Source organism: Stomoxys calcitrans, chromosome 2, assembly GCF_963082655.1.
Source record: "Stomoxys calcitrans chromosome 2, idStoCalc2.1, whole genome shotgun sequence".
Lineage (NCBI taxonomy): Eukaryota > Metazoa > Arthropoda > Insecta > Diptera > Muscidae > Stomoxys > Stomoxys calcitrans.
This window is the reverse complement of record NC_081553.1, coordinates 78,033,646-78,045,458: the sequence shown is the minus strand read 5'-3', so window position 1 is coordinate 78,045,458 and position 11,813 is coordinate 78,033,646. Positions and strand designations below refer to the sequence as shown.

The following is an 11,813-nucleotide window of genomic DNA, read 5'->3' as shown; positions in this document are numbered from 1 at the left end:
CCGATCTGAACCATATCTAAGTCGGGTCTTAAGAGGCCTAAAACTACGCACTGTTTCAAATTTCAGCGAAATCGGATAAAAAATAAAGCTTTTATGGTCTTCAGACCCTTCATCGGGAGATCGGTCTATATAGTAGCTATATCTAAATATAGTCCGATGTGAACCATATTTAAGTGAGTTGTCGGGAAGCCTTAGACTTCTCACTGTTGCAAATTTCAGCAAAATCGGATGCAAAATAAAGTTGTTATGGGCATTAGACCCTTTATTGGAAAATCGGTCTATATAGCAGATATATCCAAATATGGTCCGATTTGGCCTGTTCAAGAACTTAACTAGCGTGAATCATAAAGACTTATCAATGCCAAATTTCAGCTCAATATCTCAATTTTTGACGGCTCTAGAGTGATTACAACAGACGGACGGATAGACGGATGGACGGACCGACGGACAGACACACGGACATCGTTAAATCTTCTTAGAATTTTCAACGATCCGATATATATATATACATTGTAGGGTCGCAAAATGATATTTCGATGTGTTGCAAATGAAATGACTAAATGAATGTACCCGCTATCCTACGGTGGTGGGTATAAAAATACCCAAAGTTAATTTTTATTGATAAACTTCAGATTTTGTCGATAAAATTAGCGTTGCCATAAGGTTACACCAGAGCTGTATTTTCACACCTACCACCAAAGGAGTTCAAAAGCTTGCTAACTTTCGAACGAATAAAGCTAACTGCTTGAAATTTTACACAAGTACTTCTCATTGGCGTTTATTTGTTTGCCCCTGTTGCTTAATGGAATGTTCATGGTAAAAAATTTGCAATTTACCATTCATTGGGCTTATAAATGGGCAAAATCTCACAAATTGGCTTCCCATATTGGCTTCATGGGCCCCTAGACGGTAAATTTGTATCCGATTTGAAAAGCGGCTATGTTCAACTGTTCGGTAACCGGTCATGATGCCCAACGGAAATAATGCCCAAACATTTTTTGGACGTTATGTCCCCTTAAAAAATTGGTAATAACGCCCAAAGTTTTCTTGGACGTTGTTACTTATCTGAAGACGGACGTAATTCCTAATAAAAGAGATGGCGTAGGAAGTCCAATGTGGATATTTTTTTTATAATTTTAAAACTAAAAACGGCCAAAAAGCCCAATGGGCTTTCGGACCATTTTTACATTGTGACCGCCACAATGTCACAACAAAAAAACTTATACCCTATCTGCCCTGGTGTTGCCATTGGCAACAGAATATTTCTCGCTTCGAAGGACACCTAGGGATAAAAGCGCATTATTTTTATACCCACCACCGTAGGATGGGGGTATACTAATCTAGTCATTTCGTTTGTAACACCTCGAAATATTCGTTTAAGACCCTATAAAGTATATATAATCTTGATCGTCTCGACGCTGTGAGTCGATCTAGCAATGTCCGTCCGTCTGTCGAAATCACGATAGCGAACGCTTAAAGTTATCCGCTTAAAATTTTACACAGAAACTTAATAATGATGTAGATCGTTGTGAATTGCAAATGCGCCATATTGGTTCAGATTAAGATAAAGCTCCGATACAAACGATCTGCCGATTTGACTTCTTGAGCCCCTGGAAGTCACAACTTTTGTCCGATTTGGGTGAAATTGTGCACATAGTGTTCTGTTATGACTTCCAACAACTGTGCCAAGTACGGTCCAGAACGGTCTATAACCTGATATAGCTCCCATATAAACCGATGTCCCGATTTGATTTCTTGAGCCGTTACAAGCCGCAATTTTTGTCCGAAAAGGCTGAAATCGAGGATGAAGTGTTCTGTTATGAATTCCAACAACTCAGCATAGTACGTTCCGAATCGTTGAATAACCTGATATAGCCCCCATATAAACCGATCTCCCGATTTGACTTCTTGATCATTTACAAGTCGCAATTTTTGTATGATTTGGCTGAAATTTTGCACGAGGTGATCTGTTATTACGTGCCAAGTACGGTCTAAATCGGTCTATATCCTGATATAGCTCCCATATAAACCGATCTCCAGATTTAACTTCTTAAGCCCTTACAAGCCGCAATTTTTGTCCGATTTGGCTGAAATTTTGCACGTGGTGTTCCGTTATTACTTGTAAAAACTGTGCCAAGCTTAAGTCTATAACCTCATAAAGCTCACATCTAAACCGATATCCCGATTTGACTTCTTGAGCCCTTACAAGCCACAATTTTTGTCCGATTTGGCTGAATTTTCACATGAAGTGCTCTATTATGACTTCCAACAACTCTGCCTAGTGCGTTCCGAATCGGTCAATAACCTGATATATCCCCCACATAGACCGATCTCTCGATTTTACTTCTTCAGCCCTTAGGTTAGGTTAGGTAAGGTTGAAAAGAGGGCGCAGATATTAATTCGCCCCATGCCACTATGGACATACACCTACACCTAAGTCAGTAATCGGCTTGTTTTGCACTCTAAAAACTATAAATTAACCTCTAAAAAGAAAATTTTACGTTAGGAATCACGTGCTGCTTACACAATCCGTAATTGTTTTCAATACCACTCCCCTATGTTGGTTCGTGTCTGGTATATTGTCACCACCTAAGTGACAGTGTCTGTTAGACACGAAAGCCGGGCAATGACAAAGGAAATGCTCCAACGTTTCATCATCTTCCCCGCATGCCCACACATGCTGTCACTTGCCGCACCGATTTTACATAAGTGAGCTCGCAGTCCTATGTGTCCCGTTATGATACCAATAGCTAAACTGACCTCCTTCTTGCATCCTTTCAGTAATAGGCTCGTCTTCTCACGATCCCCCCACAAGATTTTCGTCCGTCCTACCGACCGTTTCGCTGTTCCACAATGTTGCATGCGCATTCGTCGCCCACTCCCTTAACTCGGACTGCGTCGGTCCGAAAGGCTTCGGGTAAACAAAGTTTATTGACTGCAGACCTCGGGCCTTCACCGCGAATTCGACTGCCCTTTCATTTCCCCTTAATCCGTTATGGCCCGACATCCAAACGATGCGGACACCACACCACTTCACGCATTCCGTAGTCAAGTAGTCTATAACAGATCTCAGTCCCAGGGTTCTCAATGCAAAACCCCAGGCCCACTCTGTCCTCCAGCTTTGATCCATCCGTGTAACATGATCTTCCAGATGGCAATACTAGAGTTCCGTCAATCCAAGACTATGCCGATGGCAGCAGTGCCTCGCACTCGACTTCAAGGTTCATCTCAGCTATCCGATCGGAAACGTCTTCCCTTCCTTCGATGTTTCCTATCGTCCATTCTCCCGCCTTTAGTCTCATAGCCGTAGTAGCTGCCTCACACTTAATCTGTATGTCGGATATCTAGAATAGTCTCTAGTGCCCTAGTTGGCGTGGTCCTCATCGCTCCGCCTATGCCAAGACAAAATGTTCTCTGAACCTGTTGTATAGTTCTATGTTGCACTTTTTCTCCTTAGCAGTCCACCAAACTACTGAGGCGTAAGTAAGTATTGGTCCAATCACGCTCCTTTAGAGCCAGTGGACTATCCTCGGATTTAGGCCCTCGTTTCGAGCCTACGGCCCGTCTACATAGTGCCCAACATCTGTGAGCCTTCTCAGTACGCTCCTGAATGTGACACTCCAATTCCGTTTTCTGTCCAAGATCACATATAAGTATTTGACCTTGTCAGATATCGAGAACGTCTTAGTGAGGAAACGTGGTGTGTTAAATTGGGCCAATTTCGTCTTTCTCGTGAACAGGCATATTTCAGTCTTCCCTGGGCTAAAATTGAGACCTCTGGGTCTAGCCTAGTCATATGACATATGCAAGACCCTTTCGGCCCCTGGGGCATAGCTCGTTCGGATCCTTACCCGTTAGAAGTATTATAACATCGTCTGCGTAGCAGACGGCTTTAAATCCCTCCTCAGTCAGCATCCGTAGTAGGTCATTTATGGTGGTCACCTATAGGAGTGGCTAAATGCCCCTCTGTGGCGTGCCATTTTGTCCCTTATATTTATGCCATGAGACACACAATTTATCCACCTGTTCCTTAGCATATGGTTTATTCAGACCCTAAGGACCGGTCCGGTTATGTCTTCTAACATGTCTTCTTCTGCTTAATACGCTCCAAATTGGTCTATAACCTGTTATAGATCTGATATAAACCAACCTCCCAATTTGAGTTCTTGAGTCCTCACAAGCCGCATTTTTTGTCCGAGTTGGCCTAAATTTTGCATGCGGTATTCTGTAATGACTTCCAACAACTATGGCAAATACGGTCCAAATCAGTTTATAATCGTAAAACAGTCTCTCGATCATCCTTGTTCAATTCCTAGAAGCTTTAACTTTTTTGCGGGTTTCACAGAAGTTTGGTATGAGAACAAAATTATGCCCTTCAACTAAATTTATTTGGAATAAATTTTTTGCAGAATCCATGGTGGTGGGTTCCCAAGATTCGGCCCGGCCGAACATAGCACGATTTTACTTGTTTTTGCTTATTATACCCTACAACACTACTGTGGTACAGGGTATTATAACTTTGTGCATTTCTTTGTAACACCCAAAAGGAAGGGAGATACCCTGTTGATAAGTATACCGATCGACTCAGAATCACTTTCTGATTCGATTCAGCTATGTTCGTCTGTCTGTCTGTCCATGTTAATTTGTGTACAAATTACAGGTCGCAATTTTCATCCGATCGTCTTCAAATTTGGTATGGCCATGTTTTTCGGCCTAGAGACAATCCCTATTGAAATTGGAAAAAATCGGTTCAGATTTGGATATAGATACCATATATATGTTTGTCCGATTTGCAGTAATAATGCAATTTGTTAACCGATTCTCTCGAAATTTAGCTGGAAGGATTTTCTTATAACTCTCAGAATTACTGGTGTATTTCATAGAAATCGGGTCAGATTTGGATATAGTTCTCATATATATATGTTCGTCCGATTTGGAGTAATACAGCAATAAAATGGTCATTTGTTGACCGATTCTCTCGAAATTTAGCAGGAAGGATTTTCTTATGACTCTCGATATTACTGGTAAATTTCATATAAATCGGTTCAGATTTGGATATAGCTCCCATATATATGTTCGTCCGATTTGCTGTAATACAGCAATAAAATGGTCATTTGTTAACCAATTCTCTCGAAATTCGACAGCACGGATTTTCTTATGACTATGACTTCTTATGACTTATGACTTATGGCCTAGAGACGAAGCCCATTGAAATTGGAAAAAATTGGTTCAGATTTGAATATAGCTCCCATATATATGTTCGACCGATTTGCAGTAATATATCTATAAAAAGGTCATTTGTTAACCGATTCTCTTGCAATTTAACAGGAAGTATTTTTTTATGACTCTCGATATCAAAAGTGAATATTATAGAAATCGGTTCAGATTTGGATATAACTCGCATATATATGTTCGTCCGATTTGGAGTAATACCGCAAAAAAATGGTCATTTGTTAACATATTCTCTCGAAATGCGGCAGGAAGGATTTTCTTATGACTCTCGACATTACTGGTAAATTTCAAAGGAATCGGTTCATATTTGGATATAGCTCCCATATATATGTTCGTCCGATTTCGAGTAATATAGCAATAAAATGATCATTTGTTGACCGATTCTCTTGAAATTTGGCAGGAAGGATTTTCTTATGATATTACTCGATATTACTGGTAAATTTCATAGAAATCGGTTCAGATTTAGATATAGCTCCCATATATATTTATATATCGCTCGATTTTCACTCCTAGACCCACTGCAAGCACATTTATTGACCAATCGTCCGAAAATTTTTTACAACGCTTTCCTCGACGAAGTACACAATATCCAGAAAGTTGAAATCGGTTCCGATTAAGATATAGCTCTCATGTATTTGTTCCTCATATTTTGGATAATTTGTTGTCATTTGTCAACCGTAGTTATTACATTTGGAACATATTTGCTTTGCTCGAAATTTGACACAAGGATTTTAATAAGCTATCTGGATACATCCGCCAGGGTCCATCAAAATTGGTTCAGAATTAGATGTAGCCCCCCCCTTTTGTGTTTATAGGGTAGGTGTAGGGTATTATAAAATCGTCACCGCCCTACTTTTGCCTTTCCTTACTGGCTTTTACTTATTTTTTTATTTTTGAAGAATAGCCTAGTTTAATTAAGTTCTTGTTAAACAGAAAATTTTAATAGAAATTACTTTTAAAGTGAAAGTCATTTTAAAAGCCCTTATATTTCCATTAACGTTTTTAATTGCATCTTATTTGTAATATGAAACTTTTCAGGTCCTTACCATGTCCAATTAAAAGTTTAACATAGAAACTTGAAATAGTGCTATTTTAAATTAACACTCATACATTTAAAAGGACTTATCGTACGAATGAACTAATGCTAGTCCTTTTCAAAGCAAATGAACTGTTAATCTGTGGCAATTGGTACTTTAGCATTCTGTAAATATAATCTAGGAAACAATTTTCAAATTCAAGTGCCATTGAGATGTTTCATACGAAATGATTAGCCTCCTACACCCAATGAAAAGGGTTCTTGCAAAAGCTGCAGAGATATTTTCTAAACTTAACCCTTTCTATCTATTTATCTCTCTCTCTCTCTCTCTTGGTTATTCCCAATGAAAGTCCTTGAACTAAGGAGAGTAAAATTATTGTAACATTAGCTAAATGCTTAGACATGATTTTTATCAGTGCAACATCATTTCATTTGAGTCACTACTCAAGTGCCTGAAACACAACTACTTACTTAATTAAATGAATTGTATTAAAAGCTTAATGAAATCCCTTAAATATACTATAACCAGCAAAAAGAGTATGTGTGGGAATGAAACAAAGACAGAGAGAAAGAGAGAGGGAGAGAGATATGAATTAGTAACACTCTGGCCAGAAGGCATTACTAAACACAAAAATCATTTTTCAAGATAAATTAACCCACTTAAGTGAAATAAGGAAGTGCTCAACATGATGCTGCCAACAAAAGTTGCCGGTCTCTCTTTCATAGTCACAATCATCCAGTCCTAACTCTTCAACCATCTCCTGCTTCTGGTCCACTCTTTGCAACCACTTCCTGACTCACACCATACCGCCCCTAGTTCTGAAACGAGATATGCCACTAAGATATCCCATTCATAAAAGTAAGATATATTATGTGTATATAGCCCTGCTCTTAGTATGGACGAGTAGTCAGATGGATATGTAGATGCGTGTGCTGGGCTATGTTTGTGTGTAAGGTCTTTTTGACTGGGTTGCCACTGAAATCATTTTTTTGTAAAATATTGGAAAATTTTGTGTTCCTTCTACAACAAGATATCCAATAATGGTCACCCTGACAACCCTCTGGCCCACTAAAGGACATCAACCATCTTTAGCTGAATGGCTAACCCACTCCATTTTTGCTCTCCTCACATTTATCACCTCACCTCTCCATCCCCTTATTTTTTTTTTTGGTAATAATGATAATATTTTTACTTACTTGTAGATAGGTTCACCATCACCCTCACGAAACCACAGGACCATATAAACAGCATCGTCACGTTCCATTGGCGTTATATCACACGGCAACATGGCCTGACGTCCCAAGACGCCCTGTACAGATGTCAGAGGTACTGCAAGTAGAGAGAGAATAAAAAGAATCGAAAACCAGAATGAGATATAAGGAAATTGGTGAGCAAAAACACCTAAAAACAGAAACTGAATGATAAATACAGACATACCAAAACACACACACACCCACACACGTGTGCTTTTACACATTTGAATATTCACTGAAAATCTATAAGAAAATGAAGTGAACAATTTTCGCAAGAACAGCAGATGAGGGCAAATAAATGCAAATTGGCAGTTGTTTATTCGCAACGAATCGAGAAATAACATCAGAGAGCGTACTGTAACTTCCCATATATACACTTATCGTTGAAATGTAAATCAAATGCAAAGGAATATAAATTAAGCACACAGTGAAAAAAGATATAGCAGAGCGGAACAATAGAGCAGGAGGAAAAACAACTTTGATTTAAAGCAAATATTCACAATTTAATAAAAATTTTATAAAAATTTAAATGCAATTTAAAATCACTAAAGAAAAGTCTTAAAAGGCCATGTCATGTGAACATTCCCAAATTTTAACCAGTAAAAGCGTGCTAAGTTCGGTCTGGCCGAATCTTATATACACTCCACCATGGATCGCATTTGTTGAGTTCTTTTCCTGGTGTCCCTTTTTAGCAAACAAAGTAAAGGAAAGGATAAAAGAAAATAATTGCTATGCTATTGGAGCTATAACAACACGTCATGAAAAATTTCAGCCAAATCGGATAGGATTTGCACCCTCTAAAGCTTTGAGAAGTCAAGACCCCAGATCGGTTTATATGGCAGCAATATCAGGTTATGGACCGATTTCACCCATACTTGGCACAGTTATTGAAAATCATAACAAAACATCTCGTGCAAAAATTCAGCCAAATCGGATAAGAATTGCTTTAGTGGCGCAAGAAGTCAAGATTCAAGATCGGATTATATGGCAGCTATACCCGGTTAAGAACCGATTTGAACCTTACATGGCACAGTTGTTGGGAGTTGCGACGAAATGCGTCATGCAAAATTTCATGCCAAATCGGAGAGAAATTGCGGCCTCTAGAGGCTGAAGAAGTCAAGACCCCAGATCGGATTATATGGCAGCTATATCAGTCTATGGACCGATTTGAACCATACTTAGCATGGTTGTTGGAAGTGATACCAAAACATCATGCGCAAACCTTAAAAATCACCCTTTTAGTTCACTTGTCGAAAGTTTTTTTACTGTAATTTAATTATTTTTTTAGTCGTAGACAAATTGCTACGACCATAGCTGTGAGGCAAAGGGAGCTTTCTCTTTGGTCATGTGGCATATACGGACACTGTGTTATCCCTTATACAATGTCCAATGTTCCAGGCAGTGTGGATTTCACATTGCCTGAGCCGCTTTTTGATAAAAAGAACTGTACCACTAATCTTGATAGCATCGATTGAAATAACACTATGCTTGGTAAAAGAAATTACATAGGCTTCTATATGGATTGTTCCAAACTAGACGACCAGGTGGGATTTATAGTGTAGTCTGAAGAACGAGGCATGTTCATATCGAGAAGGTTACCTGGCCACTTTAGTGTGTATCAAGCGAAAATCCTTGCAAAAGAAGTGGTGAAATGGCTAAAATTGGCATAAATATCTTTGCAGACAGCCAGGGATGCATAACGTCCCTGGAGACCGTATTTATGAATTCAAAAACTTCCACAGACTGTCGCAGATCTCTAAACGTGGTGGTTGAACGGTTCTAATTTTCCCTGTTCAGGGTGCCAGGCCACAGAGATATTTCAGGGAATAGGGGGAACAATGTGCGGAACAACACACTGATCCAATCTTCAGACCAGCAACGGGTGGATCGAATCCTTTGAGATTGGATAAAACATATGATAAGAAAAAGGTGGATAAATTGCAAGTTCCATGACATAAATATAAAGAAGAAAGTGGAAGTGTGATCTATTACGCTATCTTATAATACAATACTTCTAAGGAGTAAATATCCGAACAAGCTTTGTACAAGGATCGAAAGACTCTTGCAGGTGGTAAGGTGGTATACGACTGGGCTAGACCTAGGGATCCCCATGTTAACCCAGAAAAGACTGAAATCTGCTTGTTCACAAGAAAGACAAAGGTGGGCCAATTTGACGCACCACTTTCCTTATATTTCGATATCTGACAAGGTAAAATACTTAGGTGTGATCATGAACAGGAAACTGAATTGGAAGTTTCATATTCAGGAGCATACCGAGAAGACCCATAGATGCTGAAAACTATGTTAACGGGCCGCAAAATCGAAGTGGGGCCTGAATCCGAGGATAGTCTACTGGCTCCACAGGAGCGTGATTAGACCAATACTTATATATGCCTCAATAGTTTGGTGGACTGCGGTGGGGAAAAAGTACAAGTTTCAAAGAACATGTGATCTTGGCATAGGAGGGGCGATGAGGACCACGCCCACTTGGACACTGCAGACTATCATAGATATCCGACCCATTGACATACAGACTTAAGGCGATAGGAGAATGGATAAGGGATAACATAATCGAGGCGACGATAGAAAACAGAAGGAATGGAAGAGGTTTCCGGTCGGATACCTAAGATGACACTTGAGATCGAATGCGAGGCACTGCTTGATTGACGTAACCCTAGCATTGCCATCTGGAAATTTTTTGCTACACGGTTTCTAAGCTCCTTCTTTTATAAGGGACAAGTTTCCTACCCCAACTAGATCGGACAAATATTAATTTGTCATTTGTCAGGTGTTTGCTTCCAAATGATCCTATGTAAAAATAATAGAGATCTAATTCTAAGTAGATTGTCGAAATTACAGCCATGAAGGGAAGTACCTAAGTAAGAAACATGTTGAGTCCTTCTTACTCCAAAGACATACCTAATAATGCTCTTGAATACTACATTTAATTTTTGTTGGCTTAATGAATCGCAGTTTGAAAAAAGTTCACACCCGTAAATCAGACTAGGAATTAGATATGTTTTTGCTAACAGAATTCGAATTTTGATTGGTGTATAAGAGTGTGTAATCCACAGTGCACGCAGCTTTGAATATGTCTGCCCGGAAACAGCGTTTATATGATTTGACCAAGTTAAAGAACTGTTAAAAATCACACCTAAATTCTTAACACTAGACACAATATCAATTTTCTGTTGATTTATAGTGATATCCAGGTCTCGCAAATTAAATCTTTTTCTATTTCTGGGGATTCAGAAATAAACCATTTGCTGTAGCCCACTTATACACACAGAACAGGTCCCCGTTGAGTTTTGCAACGCATTTGCTAATATTATTAGCTAATATAATTAGCTAAGGAATAACTAAACGTCATCCACTTAAATAAGGATTTGGCTATGGACCAGCTGGGTAGGAAGATCGTTTGCGTAGAGCGTAATAAGAAGCGGACCAATTATTGAGCCTTGTGGAACTCCCTTAGGCACTAGAATTGGCTTTGATATTGAATCCCCTACGTACACTGACTGTTGCCGATTTCATAGATATGATTGAAACAATTTGATAGCAATATCGTTTCTAAACATTATATATAAGTTATGATGATCAACCGAGTCGAAAGCCATTGAATGTTCTAGTATGATGAGAAAACTAACATTACTATCATAAATTTCTATTCTAATTGATTCCGAAACTTCAACTAATGCACTAACTCAACCGTGATTGGCACGAAACCCACATTCTCTATAGGCCAACAAAGATTCATGATGGAGATATTCAAACATTTGTTTATGCAAAATCTTCTCGAAAACCTACGAGAGGTAACATAATATAGAAATTGGACGGAAATAACTATTCGATTTAGGGATTGGGATTATCTTTTATGTTTTCCAAATAGTCGGATACGCACTGGTGATAAGAAATAAACTAAAGAGATGAGTAAAGTAAGGTAGAAGGTAAGGAACTAATATTCTAATTAATCTTGGGTCAATGTTATCAAGACCAATTGCATTTGACTTGACTGATCTAAGACAATTTAAAACTTCGTCGTGCGATACACACTTAAACTCTATACTGCAGTCAATAGTTGTGCTTTTATCATCAAGTCGAGATGAGTAAAGTAAGGTAGAAGGTAAGGAACTAATATTCTAATTAATCTTGGGTCAATGTTATCAAGACCAATTGCATTTGACTTGACTGATCTAAGACAATTTAAAACTTCGTCGTGCGATACACACTTAAACTCTATACTGCAATCAATAGTTGTGCTTTTATCATCAAGTCGAGATGAGTAAAGTAA

The 11,813-nt window shown here is 38.8% G+C and overlaps 1 protein-coding gene across 1 annotated transcript in view; it reads right to left on the bottom strand.

The window, feature by feature from the left end:
• The window catches only part of LOC106090424 (protein turtle homolog A), a 436,959-nt gene that overhangs the window by 234,048 nt on the left and 191,098 nt on the right, over positions 1-11,813 (bottom strand). Inside the window, exon 2 of the mRNA XM_059362200.1 lies at positions 7,466-7,598. Within this exon, the coding sequence (XP_059218183.1) occupies positions 7,466-7,598 (133 nt within the window). The remainder of the gene's footprint in view (positions 1-7,465; positions 7,599-11,813) is intronic.